General features: G+C 48.9%; 1 protein-coding gene across 1 annotated transcript in view; it reads left to right on the top strand.

The window, feature by feature from the left end:
• The window catches only part of SLC6A5 (solute carrier family 6 member 5), a 109,561-nt gene that overhangs the window by 74,282 nt on the left and 12,391 nt on the right, over nucleotides 1–22,888 (top strand). Inside the window, exon 11 of the mRNA XM_089660229.1 lies at nucleotides 9,250–9,350. Coding sequence (XP_089516355.1) covers nucleotides 9,250–9,350 — 101 coding nt within the window. The remainder of the gene's footprint in view (nucleotides 1–9,249; nucleotides 9,351–22,888) is intronic.

Below are 22,888 nucleotides of genomic sequence, written 5' to 3'. Positions count from 1 at the left end.
TTCTGGATCACAGATCCACTGATAATGAGAATCTTTCCCAAAATCATGTTCAGCCTTTTTCAGTGGATAGATGATGTATGAGGACTAAAAGACAATGATACAAGGGGGAGGGGGGCAGTATCTGTGATGGTGGCAGAGGTCAGGGCAATGGTGAGGGGGGGATTTTGCATTTACTGTCCTGCAAATCGCAACAACAACAACAACAACAACAACAATAATAATAATATATATACTTCACCTGCCCAACCAAATAAACAAATTCTACTATAAAAATGCAAATCTGGATTCTTCAATTCTACCACCAGATGTCAGAGCGGTGCTTTATTTTTGAATGCTCATCTGATTGCACGGAGGACAGAGATTTTTTTTTCTTTTCCTTACCTTTTCTATATTTTTTTTCTGTATGATATAAAAACACACATATGAAACCATAGAAAAGCATATGTAAATGTAGGCCGATGTGAGATGTAAGAATACACATGCGTCAATAGCATGTAAATCTGCATTCATGAAATGTGAATCCTCCCTGAGATGATTTATCTGTATAGAGCAATGATACCTCCTGTATTTTCTATGATAATTGCTGGTGTTGTTATCTCTCTTTTGACCAGGAGGTGGCAGTGGTGCCACTTTTACATTTTGTGAGCAGGGAGTTCAGTTCTTACTGATTTTGTTATCTATTCAGGTCTGCCCAGGATACACCTACCTTTATAATGCTGAGCATCTTGGACTGACTGTTGGCCCCACTCTGAGGACCAAATGGAGAAGCAGGATTCATTTCTCTCTAAATATTAAACCCCAGCTGCATTACATATTTTTATGGGACTGTATATATATAATAGATCACTGCCCAACCCACTGACCCCTTCCATTATCTGGTCCTATTGTGTTCTTTCCTCCATTTCCCAATCTGTTGTCAAGTCCCACTGCTTCTTCACTCCCTCTCTGCTAAAATCCCAGTTGCTCTCTCTCCTTCACTAAGCCACTGCCCCCACATATTCTTATTTCACTGATACCCCCCCCCCACCTACACACAGTATCTGACTCACCCTCACCCTTTAAGACAGCACCCACCAGTGCCATCATAATAGCATTATGGGCCTCTGGGCAAAGTAATTTACTGGAACCCCTACCAGCCTGCATCAGGTATCCCCATCAGAGTGCCCCCTTACATCAGGTATCTCCATCACAGTGCCCCCTTACATCAGGTTCCCCCATCACAGTGCCCCCTTACATCAGGTTCCCCCATCACAGTGCCCCCTTACATCAGATGTCCCCATCACGGTGCCCCCTTATATCAGGTTCCCCTCATCACAGTGCCCTCTTAGATCAGGTGAGCCCATCACAGTGCCCTCTTACATCAAGTGTCCCCATTACAGTGCCCCCTTACATCAGGTGTCCCCATTACGGTGCCCCCTTACATCAGGTGTCCCCATCACAATTCCCCCTTACATCAGGTTTCCCCATCAGAGTGCCCACTTACATCAGGTGTCCCCATCACAGTGCCCCCTTACATCAGATGTGCCCATCACAGTGCCCCCTTACATCAGATGTCCCCATCATGGTGCCCCCTTACATCAGGTGTCCCCATCACAGTGCCCCCTTACATCAGGTCTTCCCATCACGGTGCCCCCTTACATCAGGTGTCCCCATCACGGTGACCCCTTACATCAGGTGACCCCATCACAGTGCCCCCTTGCATCAAATTTGCCCATCACAGTACCCCCTTACATCAGTTGTACCCATCACAGTGTCCCCTTACATCAGGTTCCCCTCATCACAGTGCCTCTTTACATCAGGTGTCCCCATCACAATGCCTCCTTTCATCAGGTGTCCACATCACAATGCCCCCTTACATCAGGTTACCCCATCACAGTGCCCTCTTACATCAGGTTCCCCCATCACAGTGCCCCCTTACATCAGGTTCCCCCATCACAGTGCCCCCTTATATCAGGTTCCCCCATCACAGTACCCCTTTACATCAGGTGTCCCCATCACAATGCCCCCTTTACATCAGGTGTCCCCATCACAATTCCCCCTTACATCAGGTTTCCCCATCACAGTACCCCTTTACATCAGGTGTCCCCATCACAATTCCCCCTTACATCAGGTTTCCCCATCATAGTGCTCCCTTACATCAGGTGCCCCTGTCACAGTGCCCCCTTACATCAGGTGTCCCCATCACAGTGCCCCCTTACATCAGGTTCCCCCATCACAGTGTCCCCATACATCAGGTTCCCCCATCACAGTGTCCCCATACATCAGGTGTCCCCCTTCACAGTGTTCCCATACAACAGAATTGTGCCCCCCCCCTTGCCCCTTGTACTCACAGATCACAGATGTTGTTCCCACCTGCAATAAAGGCAGCTCCTCCTTCCCCTTGCATGCTGAGACTGAGGTATTCTCTCAGTCTCAGTGCCAAATCTCTTCCTCCTCCTGCAAAAGGCATCCACTGCTCCGTCTGACAGGAGTGACATTGCAGTTACTCTTGTCAAAGAAGAGGGGCACAAGTGGCCAGATCACTAGTGCACCCCCTCTAGCACAGCACCCCCCTCTTTTCCGAGCCATGTTTATGGGCCCTCCATGCACTTGGGGCCCCTGGGCACTGCCCAGGTGTGCCCATTCATTAAGACGGCCCTAGCACCCACCTTTTTCCATGCTCTGCAATCCTTTCAGCACCATGGTGTGTACGATGCACTTTTTTAACCCACAGGAAAATGTCTTTGCCACAAAGGGAGCAGTTGGTTCTTTGCCTTCTAATCCATAAGTTCCCTGTTTGCCCCGCCCTTAAGGCAAAGATAAATTCAATTCGATATGGAAACTACTGAGCTGCATTCTCTACTTATACCATTAGATGGCAGGATCCTGCTTGACTTTTGAATGCTCTGCATGCCCATAGTGGAGCCAAACAAACAAACAAACAAACAAACAAACAAACAAACATACATACTAGCCTCTATGGCTGCAGCATCACTGTGATGCTGCAGCTGTCCTGGGCTAGCTCTATACCTGAGAACTGAGTGATCACATGACTGCTGATTGCTCCGTTCCCAGTCCACTCTGAGCAGAGTGCCAGTGACTATCAGTTATTGCTCTCTTGTCTGCCTCTCCACCTCTCACTGGGGCACCCGATTGGGGAGGAGGAGGGGGTGGGAACAGCTTGTGAGCTTGGCCCTGTGCACGCGGGTGATCAAAAGCAGGGGGGGTGGGGGGTACCTCTCCTCTTGTGCTTTTTAATGACCAGGCACGGCCACATTCAACTGAAAAGTCTACATTAGGTGGAACCCTGGCTTAGAAATGAGCTGTTCACGGTGTGCAGTAATGTAACATACAGAACTCCTCTGTGAAACGTTCCGTCCTGAGCCACTACACACCAGGGGCGGACTGACAACTCATGGGGCCCCCGGGCAATAGGGGATCATGGGGCCCCTGTGTCCTTGCCCAAACTCAAAAAAGTCTATGAAAAAGGTACCAGGCGCATCTCATGGGGCCCCCTACTGACCCCGGGCTCTCGGGCAGTGCCCGAGTTTCCAAATGGTCAGTCCGACCCTGCTACACACCTTTAGATGTAAATTCCATTTCGGAGGGACACCGCTGAGCCTACACCCTCTCCACCAGTCCAGCATATCTCTGCTACCTCTCTCCCAGGGACAGAATGGGGTCCTGCCGTGCTCATTGGACGGACCTCATGCATGCACTTTTTTAACTCCTCTCTCCTGCAGGGACGGACTGACCATTTGGGTAATCGGGCACTGCCCTAGGGCCCGGAGTCATTAGGGGGCCCCATGAGATGCCCCTGGTACCTTTCATAGGCTTATTTTGGGTGTGGCTTGAGTGTGGGCGAGGACACAGGGGCCCCATGATCCCCTATTGCTCGGGGGCCCCATGAGTTGTCAGTCCACCCCTGCTCTCCTGTACCATGCAGCTGCATACATTGGGTCCCCATACTGCAGGTTCGCAGTTGTTTTTGGGGGGAACTGACCACCAGGGAGCGAGCCGGAACACCAACTCCCCTCGCTATCAGAGTACCTGTCACCCGAGCCTGGCACTGCTCCTCGCTGTCTGGCTGCTCTTCAATCCCACCAATTCAAGGTTGCTCTGGGCTACATCTTTCTCTGGACTGGACCTTCTTCTCTTTTCATGCCTGCTCTCCGAGCCCAGCCTTCTCCCGATCCATAGGCTGCACAGGGTGAAGGGCAGAACCCAAAAAGCCCAGGAAACTGGCAGACCCAGAATTTACCCTTCCCCACCTGGTCGGCCCGGGAAACTAAAACAGCAGTGCACCAAACCGGCACCTGCCTACAAACTAGCTTAGGCTCACAGCGGCATGCTGAGAGGCTGAGCCTGCTGCCAATCAGGCATCTGGGTGGATCCCTACATTATTGTCGGGATCCTTCCATTGCCGGAAGTGGCTCTGTGATGTCACCTGGCAGTGGGTTTCCTGGTCCACGGGAGTGCAAAAGTAAGTGCACTCCTATGAGCCGGAAGAGAATTATGGCCAAAAAAAGCTTTGACCTTACTTCTCTTTTGATGGACTCACTTCCGTCACAGAGCCCAAAAATAAGAGGTTTATATCTGATTTTAGAATAGTGGGTGGGATCATGCAAATCATTTTGTTTGCTCATTTGGTCAACTATACATCCAGAACAGCTGAGCTGTAGTACAGGTAAAGCCAAATATCACAGAGACATCCCGAGATATTCCAAACCTCTGTAATGAAAGTGAGACCTGCAGATAGTTTATTTTTCTCACTAATTAAAAGGGGAGGTTTCCACAAAGGTCGGTTGATGGGGAAAAAAACCCCCTAAGAATATGCATACAATAATAACATGCAAAGCTGTATATTTGGAATGTGAATCCACTCTGAGATCATTCAGCTGTATTGTTATTGGACAAAGATAACCTCCTACTGTATATATATTAGGCCAGTGGTTCCTAACCACGGGGCTGTGGCCCACTGCCGGACCATGCCTCTCTTTTCTTGGGCCTTCAACCATCTGCAGATCCTCTAACCCAGTGGTTCTCAACCTTTCTAACGCCGCGACCCCTTAATACAGTTCCTCATGTTGTGGTGACCCCCAACCATAAAATTATTTTCGTTGCTACTTCAGAACTGTAATTTTGCAGTGGGAGGAATAGTGCCCCATCATTGGTGTCAGTGGGAGGAATAGTGCCCCATCATTGGTGTCAGTGGGAGGAATAGTGCCCCATCATTGGTATCAGTGGGAGGAATAGTGTCCCATCGTTGGTATCAGTGGGAGGAATAGTGCCCCATCATTGGTATCAGTGGGAGGAATAGTGTCCCATCGTTGGTGTCAGTGGGAGGAATAGTGCCCCATCATTGGTGTCAGTGGGAGGACTAGCGCCCCATCATTGGTATCAGTGGGAGGAATAGTGCCCCATCATTGGTATCAGTGGGAGGAATAGTGCCCCATCATTGGTATCAGTGGGAGGAATAGTGTCCCATCGTTGGTGTCAGTGGGAGGAATAGTGCCCCATCATTGGTGTCAGTGGGAGGACTAGCGCCCCATCATTGGTATCAGTGGGAGGAATAGTGCCCCATCATTGGTATCAGTGGGAGGAATAGTGCCCCATCATTGGTATCAGTGGGAGGAATAGTGTCCCATCGTTGGTATCAGTGGGAGGAATAGTGCCCCATCATTGGTGTCAGTGGGAGGAATAGTGCCCCATCACTGATGTCAGTGGGAGGACTAGCGCCCCATCATTGGTATCAGTGGGAGGAATAGTGTCCCATCGTTGGTATCAGTGGGAGGAATAGTTCCCCATCACTGATGTCAGTGGGAGGAATAGTGCCCCATCGTTGGTGTCAGTGGGAGGAATAGTGCCCCATCATTGGTATCAGTGGGAGGACTAGCGCCCCATCATTGGTGTCAGTGGGAGGAATAGTGCCCCATCATTGGTATCAGTGGGAGGAATAGTGCCCCATCGTTGGTATCAGTGGGAGGAATAGTGCCCCATCATTGGTATCAGTGGGAGGAATAGTGCCCCATCGTTGGTATCAGTGGGAGGAATAGTGCCCCATCACTGATGTCAGTGGGAGGAATAGTGCCCCATCGTTGGTGTCAGTGGGAGGAATAGTGCCCCATCGTTGGTGTCAGTGGGGGGAGGAATAGTGCCTATCATTGGTGTCAGTGACACAAATGATGGGGCACTATTCCTCCCACTGACACCAATGATACTTACCTTGCTGACCCCTGCTCCAGCCTGGGCTCGCTCTCTCCCTCTCCCATCTACAGCCTGCAGAAGCAAAATTTGCACTTACCTGTCAGCTGTCTTCCTTCTCTGGCCTCTCTCCTCTTCACTCGGTCCTGCAGCTCCCTCGATCTTCTTCGATCTGCGCGCTCTGCCGATCGGCTCCTCCTCTCCAAGCTCCACCTCCTCGCCGGTGATTGGCCGCCTGTGTGCTTCTCCTGAGCTACAGTTCCGGTGGCCAATCAGCGGCAAGGAGGCGGAGCTGTTGAGTGATCCCGGAGGTGTGGCCAGGTTACAGGGGCAGCATATCATCCCGCCCACAGATCGCGAGACAGAGCAGTGGTGTCTCGGTTCCTAAGACCATCGGAAATATGTGTTTTAGGCGACCCCTGGGAAATGGTCGTTCGACCCCCAGGTTGAGAACCGCTGCTCTAACCTCTCACGGTGCCTCCCAGCTCTCATAGTGCCCCCAACCTTCCATAGTGCCCCCCCTAGCCTTCCATAGTGCCCCCCAGCTCTCATAGTGCCCCCAACCTTTCATGGTGCCTCTTAGCTCTCATGGTTGCCCCCAACTTTCCATAGTGGCTCCCAGCTCTCATAGTGCCCCCCAACCTTCCATAGTGCCCCCCAGCTCTCATAGTGCCCCCCAACCTTCCATAGTGCCCCCCAGCTCTCATAGTGCTCATAACCTTTCATGGTGCCTCTTAGCTCTCTTGGTTGCCCCCAACCTTCCATAGTGCCTCCCAGCTTGCATAGTGTCCCCTAACCTTCTATAGTACCTCCCAGCACTCACAGTGCCCTATAACCTTCCATAGTGCCTCCCAGCTCTCATAGTGCCCCCTGCCAACCCTCCATAGTGCCTCCCAGCTCTCATAGTGCCCCCTGCCAATCTTCCATAGTGCCTCCCAGCTCTCATAGTGCCCCCCAACCTTCCATAGTGCCTCCCAGCTTTCATAGTGCCCTCCAACCCTCCATAGTACCTCCCAGCTCTCATAGTGCCCCCAACCTTCTATAGTGCTTCCCAGCTCTCATAGTGCCACCCAACCTTCCGTAGTGCCTCTTAGCTCTCATGGTTCCCCCCAACCTTCCATAGTGCCTCTCAGCTCTCATAGTGCCCCCCAACCTTACAACCTTCCATAGTGCCTCCCAGCTCTCATAGTGCCCCCCAATCTTCCATAGTACCTCACAGCTCTCATAGCGCCCCCACCCCCAAACCTTCTATAGTGCCTCCCAGCTCTCATAGTGGACCTCAACCTTTCATGGTGCTTCTTAGCTCTCATGGTTGCCCCCAACCTTACATAGTGCCTCCCAGCTCTCATAGTGCCCCCCAACCTTTCATGGTGCTTCTTAGCTCTCATAGTTCCCCCCCAATCTTCCATAGTGCCTTCTACCTCTCATAGTGTCCCCCAATCTTCCATAGTACCTCCCAGTGCTCATAGTGCCCTACAACCTTCTATAGTGCCTCCCAGCTCTCATAGTGCCCCCCAATCTTCCATAGTGCCTCCTAGTTCTCATAGTGCTTCCTAGCTCTCATAGTACCCTACAACCCTCCATAGAGCCTCCCAGATCTCATAGTGCCACCGAACCTTCCATAGTGGTCCACCACACCTATCAACCTCCCATTGTGCCCTCAGGCCCCCCAAGAGCCATTAGCCCCAACAGTGCCTCCCAGCTCCCTGCAGTGCCCCCCTAGCTTGCTGCAGACCCTTCAGCCCCCCTCCAGTCCTGCATTGTACGTGATGACATAAAAAAAGAGCTCCCCCGACCAGTTATATGGAGCCTACCTGAGCAAAGAAAAAAGGTACATTAAATAACCTTTCAATGACACTCTAGACCAGTGGTTCTCAAGCCCCTTGGCTATGTCCCACTCCTGGGCTGTGGCATCCCTCCTCCTGGGTCTCCAACCTGCTGTTGATCCCCTAACCTCTCACAGTGTCAACCAGCTTTCATAGTGACCCTGAACCTCCCACCATGACCCACTGTACCCTTCAAGCTCCCAAATTTGCTCTAGGGTCCCACAGCACTTCCAACCCTTTATTGTTTATTTATTTATTTCAGGTACTTATATAGCACCGCCAATGTACGCAGCACTTTACATATATATTGTACATTCACATCAGTCCCTAACCCTCAAGGGGTGTACAATCTAAGGTCTCTAACTCACATTCATACATACACATACTAGGGACAATTTAGACAGGAGCCAATTCACCTACCAGCATGTCTTTGGAGTCTGGGAGGAAACCAGATTACCCAGAGGAAAACCACGCAGGCACATGGAGAACATGCAAACTCCAGGCAGGAGGTGCCATGACTGGGATTCAAACCAATGACCCCAGTACTGCCAGCTGGAGGTGCTAACCATTTAGCCACTGTGCTGTTTGGCTCCTCACAGGGCCACCTAGCTTGCTGCAGAGCCTCCAGCCCCCTTAGTGCGCCTAACTTTGAACAGTGTCCCGCAGTGCCCCCCCCAGCCACCTGGAGAGACTCACAGCCCCTCCCAAGTCCCAGTCCCCCACAATTGCTCCTAGCTGCTTCCAGAATCCCCTACAAAGCCACCAAGTCTGCTGCAGAGTCACAAAACTCTCTGCATCCCCCCCACAGTGCCACATCCAGAGCCTTCAATCATTTCAATATATCTTTTGCATCCCCACACTTCATACTTTTATTGTGTTTTATTAACCTTTTTATTGTACTGTTTGGTCATTGAAGGTTTTGGAAGAATTGTGATTGGTTCTTGTATCAGAAAGGCCGAGAACCCCCATGCTAGGCTGCCAATGAAGCCGTCTTCTCTATTCCGGTCAATAGGTGGCACTCTTGCCTCTTTTGTTTTAGACTGATCAGCTTGTTCTACTCTTGGTGACTTTCTGTCCTCCTGCAGACTTGAGAAGTGGAACTTGCTGTTCCTTTCCCGAATTCAGTGCCCTCGCCTTATTAATATTAATGTTGTTACAATGACCCTGTATGTATGTGCAGCCCTGTGAAGTCGGAACTTTTCAACGCTTGTTTCTTTGTGTTGCTACTTTGTTAATTCAGGTCTGCAGAGATTCTGTGAAGACATTGAGATGATGATCGGATTTCAGCCGAATCGCTTCTGGAAGATTTGCTGGGCTTTTGTCACTCCGACGATTTTAACTGTAAGCAGAATTTGTGTTTTAATATTTTTTAATTTTTTTAAAAATTTATTTTATAAGCATTTCATTTTTTTTCACACTTTTTTAAAACTTTTTTTTTTGCTATCGCAAGGGGGCTAAAAAGCCCCACATGTTATTATTATTATTATTTTTTTTTTTTTCTATGGTTGAACTGGATGGACTTTTGTCTTTTTTCAGCCAGACTAACTATGTAACTATTATTATTATACAGGATTTATATGGCAACAACAGTTTGCTCAGCGCTTTACAATATAAAGGGAGACAATACAGCAAAAATACAGTTCAAGACAAGAGGGTTAGGAGGGCCCTGATCCTGGGAGCTGACAATCTAAGAGGGAGGGGCTGGTGTTACAAAAGGTAGTAACTGTGGGGGATGGACTGGTTGGAAGAGTAGAAGATTCCATTATTAGCTGAGGGCAGGATAGGCTTCCCCGAAGAGATAGTTTTTCAGAGATCGCCTAAAAGTGGGCAGAGTAGGTGATAGTCTGATAGATTGGGGTAGAGAGTTCCAGAGGATGGGGGAGGCTCTGGAGAAGTCCTGGAGACGAGCATGTAAGGAGGAGACAGGGGAGCTAGAGAGCAGGAGGTTGTGCGAGGAGCAGAGAGTACAGTTTGGGTGATTTTTCGAGACAAGATTTGTGATGCAGTTTGGGGGCAGAGTTATTGATCGCTTTTGTAGAACGCCGAAAAGTTGGGAAAGTAGGCGATCGTCGGACAGATTGGGGTAGAGAGTTCCAGAGGATGGGGGAGGCTCTGGAGAACTCCTGGAGAAGAGCATGGGAGGAGCAGACAAGGGAGCTAGAGAGCAGGAGGTCGTGGGAGGATGGTTAGGGTGATATTTGGAAACAAGATTGGTGATGTAGTTTGGGGGCAGAGTTATTGATCGCTTTCATAGATCGCCGAAAAGTGGGCAGAGTAGGCGATCATCGGACTGATTGGGGTAGAGAGTTCCAGAGGATGGGGGAGGCTCTGGAGAACTCCTGGAGACGAGCATGGGAGGAGCAGACAAGGGAGCTAGAGAGCAGGAGGTCGTGGGAAGATGGTTAGGGTGATATTTGGAGACAAGATCGGTGATGTAATTTGGGGGCGGAGATATTGATCGCTTTCCATCAGTTGGCAGAACTCAGGTTCAGGTTCAGAAATCAGATGATGAGATTACACATGGGATCGATAACTTACAATCATAAATTAAGCTCAAATATTAACGATCGATCGCCATCTGCTTCCCCGTGTCTGACATATCGATCAAATGTGCTGTTGACTGCAGACTATTCCTTTTGATGGGAATAATCGATCATTTTCTCCATAAGGGCATACACATGGATCGTTCTTCAAAGAGTTATAAATGGCTTTATATGTTGCGGGGGATGTTATAGCATATTTCCCAACTGTCCCTGACTTCGAGGGACTGTCCCTGATTTGGAACAAAGTCCCTCTGTCCCTCTTTCCTCCTCATTTGTCCCTCATTTTGGTCTGATCTATATAGTTTTATATAAAACGCACAAATGTATCTTTCAAAAAGTGAGTCACGGTGCTAAACCTTTCATCCAATTTCTAAATTGTTGCATTTGTAGACTTCAAAAGCCAGTATAAAGGAATAGTAGTGGTTAAAAAAAAGCATTTGTGGGTTTAACTAATCTTTTTTTTGTAGAATTCGCCTTTAAGGGGGCGTGGCAGGGGGTGTGTCCTATGCCTACATACATTTGCTAATAGGTGTCCTCATTCCCATCTCGAAAAGTTGGGAGGTTTGTTATAGCATGGGCAGATGACAGGTCCACTTTATGGAGACATCAGGGTCGATTAGACCCTCAATGTCCCCTGCCCTCCAATGAAGCTAATCAAGCACAGATCTTGCTTGATTAGCTGCATTTTCAGCTACAGTAGCCAGGGAATGACAGCTCCGAACCCAGAAGTGACAAAATCATGAGCAGTTCCGGCTTTATTACTTGCAGGTAGTAATCAGGGACCGGGGAACAAGGCTTGCCCTTCTCAGCACTGTAAAAGTGATCAAGCAGCTGTAGAGCCACCTAAATCACTTTTACAAAACTGGCGATCCTTGGCTTAAAAAAAGTAATACAAAGCTCATGGCCGCAGCTGCAGCCTTGAGCTGGCTTTAACCACTTGAAATCCAGGACGTTAAGTGGTTAATGAGTGGATTTAGGAGCCTACGGCTAGGCAGGTGCAGCTAGCTAGTTTGCCACTAGGTGGCTCTGTGTCAGAATAGTATCTGGTTACAGCAGACAGTGTCATCAGGTGTTAGGCCCCTTCCTGTAGTTATGTCAAGGGCAGGGGCGGACTGACCATTTGGAAACTTGGGCACTGCCCGAGGGCCCGGGGTCAGTAGGGGGCCCCAGGAGATGCCCCTGGTACCTCTTTTATAGGCTTTTTTGAGTTTGGGCAAGGACACAGGGGCCCCATGATCCCCTATTGCCCGGGGGCCTCATGAGTTGTCAGTCCGCCCCTGGAGCCCAATGTAGATTTTCTGTCCCTTATGGAGGTGGGGGCTAAGGGAGGTGAAGGGGGGGCACAACTCTGTTGTATGGGAACATTGTGAAGGGGGACAATTGGGAAACCTGATGCAAGGGGACACTGTGATGGAAAAACCTTATATAAGAGGCCGCTGTGATGGGGGAACTGGATATAAGGGGGCACGGTGATGGGGACACCTGATGTAAGAGGGTACTGTGAGTGGGGTTTTTAGGCCAGGCCACATGTACAATGAGGCTACTTCCGAGGTGGGTCCCGGGAGAAGTGTACTTATGGAGGTGATGACTATAGAGAGTCCACTTCTTTGACTACTAATGACCGCAGGTGGAGGTAAGACTTTTTAGGGGGAGATGGTTGCTATAGGTACTGATTATGCTTTCACATGTGATTACTATGGACTGTCCACTTAATGTGATTGACTATGTACTGTCAAGCCACTCTGGAATGTATGTCAGTGTGATGTGGCTTCCTTGGGATATATAGGTCAATGGCCAGGAATGTTGTGTGAAGGCCTCTGGCATGGAGTGGGGCACAATATGGTGGAGGGTTTGGCCACAACACAGCAGGAGGGGCAATGTTCTAGCAGGACAGGAGCGGGGGTTGCGACTTGTGCTATTGGTGCCAATTCTCATCAATTGCAGAGCCCATGTAGTGATGTGTGAACATCAATACATGCAGCAGTACTGTAGATCCGGTCTAGCATGGCGATGCATTCCCAGGGGGTGTGTCCTTGACACCCTGGGCTCACAGGAATGGGTAGTGTCACACCATATGCTTTGGGCTTCACTGGGCAGCCTTGCTCAATGCAGACTTAATGCAGAGACCAACCATCCTCAGCCAGGGTTCTGTGGAACCCTAGGGCTCCTCCAGATGTTGCCAGGGGTTCCTTGAGCTAGGGGAACTTTTTGCTACTCAGCCTTGCTCAATGCAGCCTTAATGCAGAGACCAACCATCCTCAGCCAGGGTTCTGTGGAACCCTAGGGCTCCTCCAGATGTTGCCAGGGGTTCCTTGAGCTAGGGGAACTTTTTGCTACTCAGCCTTGCTCAATGCAGCCTTAATGCATAGACCAACCTTTCTCAGGCAGGGTTCTGTGGAACTCTAGGGCTCCTCCAGATGTTGCCAGGGGTTCCTTGAGCTAGGGGAACTTGTTGCTACTCAGCCTTGCTCAATGCAGCCTTAATGCATAGACCAACCTTTCTCAGGAAGGGTTTTGTGGAACCCTAGGGCTTCTCCAGATGTTGCCAGAGGTTCCTTAAGCTAGGGGCACTTTTTGCTACTCAGATAAGTTACCAATGAAACCAATGACCTTCTTACCTATAGGTAAGAAGATAAATATTCCCACTGACCCCATTCTTCTCCTTGACCATCACTAATTCACAGTGAGCTGTAGATGCAGTCATTTTTATCAGGGGTACTCCAAGACTAGAACAATATTTCAAGGGTTCCTCCCAGGGGCGGACTGACCATTTGGAAGCTCGGGCACTGCCTGAGTGCCCAGGGTCAGTAGGGGGCCCCATGAGATGCCCCTGGTACCTTTTTCATAGGCTTTTTTGAGTTTGGGCAAGGACACAGGAGCCCCATGATCCCCTATTGCCCGGGGCCCCATGAGTTGTCAGTCCACCCCTGGTTCCTCCGTATTACAAAAGGTTGAGAAAGGCCGGCATGGGCAATGCAAATTGCATTGTGCTCAGTTCACATTGCTGCACTGACAAAAATGAGGCCACACCCTGCATCTCTTCACTGCATTGCAATGCTCTGCTGTGCATAAAACGAATGAAAGGTTGCTTTGTGACGTTTCGATAAAGTTGAAAAAAAAAAGGCCACAATGCGTTGTATTTGTCTACTGTTTGCTTCTGAGCACACGCCAGCGGCCACGTCCCAAAACGTCTACATGTAGTGACCAGCGGCCACGTCACAAAACGTTTCTACACGTAGTGACCAGCGGCCACGTCCCAAAACGTTTCTACATGTAGTGACCAGGGGTGGACTGACCATTTGGAAACTCGGGCACTGCCCGAGGGCCTGGGGTCAGTAGGGGGCCCCATGAGATGCCCCTGGTACCTTTTTCATAGGCTTTTTTGAGTTTGGGCAAGGGCACAGGGGCCCCATGATCCACTATTGCCCGGGGGCCCCATGAGTTGTCAGTCCGCCCCTGGTAGTGACCAGCGGCCACGTTGTGAAACGTTTCTACATGTAGTGACCAGCGGCCACATCTGGAAACGTTTCTACATGTAGTGACCAGCGGCCACGTCCCAAAACGTTTCTACATATAGTGACCAGCGGCCACGTCCCAAAACGTTTCTACATGTAGTGACCAGTGGCCACGTCCCGAAACGTTTCTACATGTAGTGACCAGCGGCCACGTCCCGAAACGTTTCTACATGTAGTGACCAGCGGCCACGTCCCAAAACGTTTCTACATGTAGTGACCAGCGGCCACGTCCCAAAACGTTTCTACATGTAGATGTAGTGACCAGCGGCCACGTCCCAAAACGTTTCTACATGTAGTGACCAGCGGCCACGTCCCGAAACGTTTGTACATGTAGTGACCAGCGGCCACGTCCCAAAACGTTTCTACATGTAGTGACCAGGGGCGGACTGACCATTTGGAAACTCGGGCACTGCCTGAGGGCCCGGGGTCAGTAGGGGGCCCCATGAGATGCCCCTGGTACCTTTTTCATAGGCTTTTTTGAGTTTGGGCAAGGACACAGAGGCCCCATGATCCCCTATTGCCCGGGGGCCCGATGAGTTGTCAGTCCGCCCCTGGTAGTGACCAGCGGCCACGTCGCGAAACGTTTGTACATGTAGTGCCTACTGTCAGATGCTAGGTGGCAGCAAAGTACATCCGTAGCCTATAGGCATAAATTATAGAAGCAGAATTAATTATATAGCATATAGGCAGCTAGCTAATGAATAATATATCCAAATTGGTGGCACAAATCCACCGTGTCAGCAGATAATGATCTGTTTTACTTTGCACAGACTGTCTACAGTTATGGGTCTGTTTATTACATAAAGAATGATTTTCCTTTTTTTTTTTTTTTTGCTTATGCTAAGCTACAGCAAGATAAAATACTAATGCTGCGGCACATCACATGGTTTTAGGAAGAATGCGGAGATAAAGGGAGATCACGCGCTCTCCCTTCCAGGGACGGTATGATGGGCTTCGGGGGATGGGCCCACCTCGATAAATCAGTCATTTGCTGGTTTTTTGTTCCCTTTTACGGAGCTTACTTTTATTTTCCTATAAATAGAGTCGGGGGGGGGGGGGGGAAACTTCAGAAAGATGTTCAGCTGGATGGATGTCACAGAAAACAAGCAATATCTGTGCAATTACATCACTTATAGGGACACAAAATGTTACAGCAATCACCCGCTATTTGTCGGTAACAAAAAAACAGCAAAAGGCACTTAAAGCACCTCCGATGACATAAATAAATTCATACAAGCTGTCCTCGGTGTCATTTCTTCCCAAAGCTGAACGACAAGAAGAATTCAAAACTACTCATGACCAGGGGCGGCCCAAGGGCCCGGGGTCAGTAGGGGGCCCCATGAGATGCCCCTGGTACCTTTTTCATAGGCTTTTTTGAGTTTGGGCAAGGACACAGGGGCCCCATGAACCCCTATTGAGGGCCTGGGGTCAGTAGGGGGCCCCATGAGATGCCCCTGGTACCTTTTTCATAGGTTTTTTGAGTTTGGGCAAGGACACAGGGGCGGACTGACCATTTGGAAAGTCGGGCACTGCCCGAGGGCCCGGGGTCAGTAGGGGGCCCCATGAGATGCCCCTGGTACCTTTTTCATAGGCTTTTTTGAGTTTGGGCAAGGACACAGGGGCCCCATGATCCCCTATTGCCCGGGGGCCCCATGAGTTGTCAGTCTGCCCCTGCTCTTGACAAGTGAGGCTGCCGCAGCACAGCAAGGGTTAAAGTGATTCTAAATACAATATTTTTTTTAATCATTTTGGATAGAGTACAGGGAGGGTTATAGCCCCTGTCAGCTTTTTATTGCCATCTGCGTCCCATTGGGGAGATGTTACTTCACTTCCTGTCCCATTGACACCACAGGAGGTGAAGGAAGTTCCTGGTTCCCAGAACCAGTGCCCCCATTGGGAGATTTCCTTTCAGTTCCTGTTCTGGTGACAACGAAAAATGTGGGATATTTTTTTGTTTTCACTTTCACTCTGTGACCAGGAGAAGTAGAGCTGGTTAATCTTCCTAATGGTGACACTGACACCCTATACAAAACTGGGCTGCAGTTGGACTTTAAATGCTCATTTTTGTCTCGGCCTCTAGGGGAAGATGTCTCCAAATGTTCTAAACCAAGAGCCAGTTTACTGTCCTTTAGACTTTTGGTGGGCTAAACTGCGGCCAGTGGGAGTAGAAAGTGTCTTGGGGTCAGTGGGAGTAAACAATACCCCATCATTGGTGTCAGTGGGAGGAATAGTGCCCCATCATTGGTGTCAGTGGGAGGAAAAGTGCCCCTATCATTGGTATCAGTGAGAGGAATAGTGCCCCATCATTGGTGTCATTGGGAGGAATAGTGCCCCATCATTGGTAACAGTGGGAGGAATAGTGCCCCATCATTGGTGTCATTGGGAGGAATAGTGCCCCATCATTGATGTCAGTGGGAGGAATAGTGTCCCATCATTGGTGTCATTGGGAGGAATAGTGCCCCATCATTGGTGTCATTGGGACGAATAGTGCCCCATCATTGATGTCAGTGTTAGGAATAGTGTCCCATCATTGGTGTCATTGGGAGGAATAGTGCCCCATCATTGGTGTCAGTGGGAGGAATAGTGCCCCATCATTGGTGTCAGTGGGAGGAATAGTGCCTCATCATTGGTGTCAGTGGGAGGAATAATGCCCTATCATTGGTGTCATTGGGAGGAATAGTGCCCCATCATTGGTGTCAGTGTTAGGAATAGTGCCCCATCATTGGTGTCATTGGGAGGAATAGTGTCAAATTGTTGGTATCAGTGGGAGGAATAGTTCCCCATCATTGGTGTCAGTGGGAGGAATAGTTCCCCATCATTGGTGTCAGTGGGAAGAATAGCGCCCCATCATTGGTATCAGTGGGAGGAATAGTGCCCCATCATTGGTGTCAGTGGGAGGAATAGTTCCCCATCATTGGTGTCAGTGGGAGGAATAGTTCCCCATCATTGGTGTCAGTGGGAAGAATAGCGCCCCATCATTGGTATCAGTGGGAGGAATAGTGCCCCATCATTGGTGTCAGTGGGAGGAATAGTGCCCCATCATTGGTGTCAGTGGGAGGAATAGTGCCCCATCATTGGTGTCAGTGGGAGGAATAGTGCCCCATCATTGGTGTCAGTGGGAGGAATAGTGCCCCATCATTGGTGTCAGTGGGAGGAATAGTGCCCCATTATTGATGTCAGTGGGAGGAATAGTACCCCAATGTTGGTGTCAGTGGGAGGAATAGTGCCCCATCATTGGTATCAGTGGGAGGAATAGTGCCCCATCATTGGTATCAGTGGGAGGAATAGTGCCCCATCATTGGTATCAGTGGGGGGAATAGTGCCCATCATTGGTGTCAGTGAGAGGAATAGTGCCCCATCATTGGTATCAGTGGGAGGAATAGTGCCCCATCATTGGTATCAGTGGGAGGAATAGTGCCCATCATTGGTGTCAGTGGGAGGAATAGTGCCCCATCATTGGTGTCAGTGGGAGGAATAGTGCCCCATCATTGGTATCAGTGGGAGGAATAGTGCCTCATCATTGGTGTCAGTGGGACAAATAGTACCCCTTCATTGGTGTCAGTGGGAGGAATAGTACTCACTATTGGTATCAGTGGGAGGAATAGTGCCCCATCATTGGTAATAGTGGGAGATAGAGAGATACAAAGTAACAGTGTTCAGATGAAAGATAAAGAGATACAAAGTAACATTGTTTATAAACATCGATCAGACAGGAGATAGAGAGATACAAAGTAATATTATTTATAAACATTGATCAGAGGAGAAATAGTGAGATACAAAGCAACACTGATTATAATTACTATTCAGACAGGAGATAGAGATGTACAAAGTAACATTGTTAGTTTTGTTTCTACTCTATTTCAATCATCAGCATCATCAACCCCCCTACCGCTTCATCCAAATCTAAAAAAGAAAGTCCAGATATAATTTAACATAATGCCACATTAACTGACCTTAACCAGTTGTGGACAATGGGTGTGCTTCAGACGAGAGATAGAGAGATACAAAGTAACATTGTTTATAAACATTGATCAGACGGGAGATAGAAAGATACAAAGTAACAGTATTTATAAACATTGTTCAGATGGGAGATACAGAGATACAAACTAACATTGTTTATAAATATTCATCAGGGGAGAAATAGTGAGATACAAAGTAACATTGGTTATAATTACTATTCAGAAAGGAGTTAGAAACATACAAAGTAACATTTTATAAACATTGTTCAGACAGGAGATAGAGAGATACAAAGTAGCATTGTTTATAAACATTGATCAGAGGAGAAATAGTGAGATACAAAGTAACATTGATTATAATTACTATTTAGACAGGAGATAGAGAGTTACAAAGTAGCATTGTTTATAAACATTGTTCAGACAGGAGATAAAGAGATACAAAGTTCATAAACATTGATCAGACAAGAGATACAAAGTAACATTGTTTATAAACAATGATCAGACAAGAGATAGAGAGATACAAAGTAACATTGTTAGTTTAGTCTCTACTCTGTTTCAATCATCAGCATTCCTATTTAACGTTCTTTTAACCCTTAGTTTACATCTTTAAGCCCCAATTAACTCCTTCTTCCCTTAAGTATTTTTTTCTGATATTTTGTTATTTCTATTTTTCTAACCAATAATATTTAAACTTTTTTATTTATTAAAAACATAAAAGTGCAAAATTGAAAAAAAAATAATATAATTATGATTGAAAAAATGTAATATTTTGTTTTGTAAATAATAATGCATTGATTTGTGACAGAATCATAATTTGATTGTCATTTTAAACAGGAAAAATGTTTAAAAATTTTTTTTATCTACAGTAGCATTTTTTTAACACATCAAAATGGAAATTTTTTTTTTTTTATTTGATGCTTATTTTCCAATGAATTGCTTAAAAAATATATTTTGCAAGACAGAATCATCACAAGAAAGCCTTGTTTGGCCTAAAAATTATATTACTTCATTACCTTAACCACTCAAGGACCCCCCGCAATGTACTGCGGATGGGCGGCCCGTACAGGCACAGCTACTAACCAGTAAGTTGTTGGCCTCTTCTGGGTTCAGGGTGCGTGCGCACCCTCGCCCGCCGACTCCCACTGTGATTGCACACAGCGGACGTTTTTCAGCATGTCCTGGCCAATGGCTCATGGCTGGGACCTGCTGATCGGCTGTGTCCAATCAATGATGGTCAACACAGGGCTCTGTACAGAAGAGAGAAGGGAGAAGAAACAAAGTGATTTTTAGCAAAAAGCAACACATATTACCATAACCAGATCTAGGAGGTGCTGGGGTGCACCCCCCCCAAGATGCCCCCCTCAAAGCTTCCAAACCACAACCCCCCTTCACAGCTATCGTGTTGCCCGACTGTCTCCCATTCCTGCATGTACATACACAGGCAGCAAGATCTCCTTCTTGGTTCCTTCACAAACTACACAGAGCCGAAATCCAATTCCCGTATTCACAGCTATGACAAGCACTGTGTGTAGCTGGTTACTGTAGCTGTGCTGCCGATCTGACCAGGGAATTTCAGAGGTGAGAAGTGCAGCATAGTAACCAGCTACACACTGTGCAGATCGTAGTCGGGTATAAGGGAACTTAATTTTTCAGCTCTGTGCTGTGTGGAAAGGAACCAAGAAGGAAATTTTGCTGCCTGTGCTTCAGCAGTGACCCCTGTCCTCTCTCCTTCCAGCAGCAGTGACCCCCCCCCATGCTCTATCCTTCCAGCAGTGACTCCTGTCCTCTCTCCTTCCAGCAGTGACCCCCCCCCATACTCTATCCCTCCAGCAGTGACTCCTGTCCTCTCTCCTTTCAACAGTGACCCCCCATGCTCTTTCCTTCCAGAAGTGACCCGTGTGCTTTCTCCTTCCAGCTGTGACCCCTGTGCTCTATCCTTCCAGCAGTGGCCCCTGTCCTCTTTCCTTAAAGCAGTGACCCCTGTCCTCTCTCCTTCCATTCTGTGACCCCTGTCCTCTCTCCTTCCAGCTGTGACCCCTGTCCTCTCCATCCAGTTGTGCTCTCTCCTTCCAGCTGTGACCCCCCTCATGCTCTCCTTCCAGCTGTGACCCCCCTCATGCTCTCCTTCCAGCTGTGACCCCTGTCCTCTCTCCTTCCAGTTGTGATCCCTGTCCTCTGTCCTTCCAGCAGTTACCCCTGTCCGTTCCCTTCCAGTTGTGACCCCTGTCCTTTCTCCTTCCAGCAGTGACCCCCCATGCGCTATCCTTCCAGCAGTGACCCCTGTCCTCTCTCCTTCCAGCTGTGACCCCCTGTGCTCTATTCTTCCAGCAGTGACCCCTGCCCTCTCTCCTTCCAGCAGTGACCCCTGTCCTCTCTCCTTCCAGCAGTGACCCCTGTCCTCTCTCCTTCCAGCAGTGACCCCTGCCCTCTCTCCTTCCAGCTGTGACCACTCTGCTGTCTCCTTCCAGCAGTGACCCCTGTCCTCTATCCTTCCAGCTGTGACCACTCTGCTGTCTCCTTCCAGCAGTGACCCCTGTCCTCTCTCCTTCCAGCAGTGACCCCTGTCCTCTATCCTTCCAGCAGTGACCCCTGTCCTCTCTCCTTCCAGCAGTGACCCCTGTCCTCTATCCTTCCAGCTGTGACCACTCTGCTGTCTCCTTCCAGCAGTGACCCCTGTCCTCTCTCCTTCCAGCAGTGACCCCTGTCCTCTATCCTTCCAGCTGTGTCCCCTGTCCTCTCTCCTTCCAGCAGTGACCCCTGTCCTCTATCCTTCCAGCAGTGACCCCTGTCCTCTCTCCTTCCAGCAGTGACCCCTGTCCTCTCTCCTTCCAGCAGTGACCCCTGTCCTCTATCCTTCCAGCAGTGACCCCTGTCCTCTCTCCTTCCAGCAGTGACCCCTGTCCTCTATCCTTCCAGCAGTGACCCCTGTCCTCTCTCCTTCCAGCAGTGACCCCTGTCCTCTATCCTTCCAGCTGTGACCACTCTGCTGTCTCCTTCCAGCAGTGACCCCTGTCCTCTCTCCTTCCAGCAGTGACCCCTGTCCTCTATCCTTCCAGCTGTGACCACTCTGCTGTCTCCTGCCAGCAGTGACCCCTGTCCTCTCTCCTTCCAGCAGTGACCCCTGTCCTCTATCCTTCCAGCTGTGTCCCCTGTCCTCTCTCCTTCCAGCAGTGACCCCTGTCCTCTATCCTTCCAACAGTGACCCCTGTCCTCTATCCTTCCAACAGTGACCCCTGTCCTCTATCCTTCCAACAGTGACCCCTGTCCTCTATCCTTCCAGCTGTGACCACTCTGCTGTCTCCTTACAGCAGTGACCCCTGTGCTGTGTCCTTACAGCGGTGAATCCTGTGCTGTCTTCTTACAGCGGTGACCTCTGTGCTGTCTCCTTACAGCGGTGACTCCTGTGCTGTCTCCTTACAGCGGTGACTCCTGTGCTGTCTTCTTACAGCGGTGACTCCTGTGCTGTCTCCTTACAGCGGTGACTCCTGTGCTGTCTCCTTACAGCGGTGACTCCTGTGCTGTCTCCTTACAGCGGTGACTTCTGTGCTGTCTCCTTACAGCGGTGACTTCTTCGCTCTTTTCCTTTTAGCAGTGATCCCTGTCCTCTCTCCTTCCAGTGGTGACCCCTGTGCTCTCTCCTTGAAGTGGTAAGCCCTAGCCTCTCTCCTTCCAGCAGCGACCCCTGTGTTCAGTCCTTCCAGCGGTGACCCTGTCCTCTCTCCTTCAAGCGGTGACCCCTGTCCTCTCTTCTTTCAAGCGGTGACCCCTGTCCTCTCTTCTTCAAGCAGTGACCCCTGTCCTCTCTTCTTCCAGCGGTGACCCTGTCCTCTCTCCTTCAAGCGGTGACCCCTGTCCTCTCTTCTTCAAGCAGTGACCCCTGTCCTCTCTTCTTCCAGCGGTGAGCCCTGTCCTCTTTCCTGCCAGCGGTGACTCCTTTTCTATCTCCTGCCAGTATTGACCCCTATCCTCTGCTTTTCCAGCTTTCACCCCATGTTCTCTGCCCTACTGATCCCCAGTACAATGCCTTACCAATTCCTGTGCATTCCCCTGCTGACCCCTGTACACTGTCCTAAAAACGAATAGCCCTGGTACACTGCCGTACAAACTGCTGATCCTATCCTTTGTCCTGCTGAACCCCTGTACATTGCCCATCTAAACTCTCATCTTCTGCCCCCCCTGACATTTTCTATTGCACCCCCAAATCAGACAAGCTGGATTCGGCCCTGCACATTACACATAGGCACATGCTTAACCCCTTGATCACTCCAGATGTCCACCACTTCCCAGCCAGTGCCATTAGTACAGTGACTATGTATAGTATTATCACTGATCACTGTATTGGTGTCACTTTTGATGTCAATGTCAGCTCCCACCCAGGGTTAGTTAGTGTCAGATTGCCCACTGCACTATTCCAGTCCCACTATAAGTCGCTGATCACTGCCATTAGTAGCTAAAAAAAATCAGTATTTACACCATCGTTTGCAGACGCTATACCGTTCATGTAAATCAATCAATATACATTTATAGGGATTTGTTTACAAAGACATGTAGCAGAATGCATTTTGGCCTAAATTTATGAAGAAATGTTTTCCTAGCATAATATTGATCAGATGTAACCCATGTTTATGTATATAAACCCGTCTTTCTCTATTCAATAATTCTTTTGTGGAAGATATGTTAACACATTTTTTTATCGAGTATATTTTATAGCAGAAAGTAAAAAGTATTGTTTTTTTTTTTTCAAAATTGTTGGTCTTTTTTCATTTATAGAATAAAAAATTTAAAATCCAGTGGTGATCAAATACCAACAAAAGACAGCTCTATTTGTGTGAAAAAAATGATAGAAATTTAATTTGGGTGCAGTG

Source organism: Staurois parvus, unplaced genomic scaffold (assembly GCF_062004578.1).
Source record: "Staurois parvus isolate SC_StPar_1 unplaced genomic scaffold, SC_StPar_1.0 ptg001217l, whole genome shotgun sequence".
In the NCBI taxonomy this organism is placed as follows: Eukaryota; Metazoa; Chordata; class Amphibia; order Anura; family Ranidae; genus Staurois; species Staurois parvus.
Note: the sequence above shows the minus strand (reverse complement) of the source record. Positions and strands in the feature narration are given on the sequence as shown.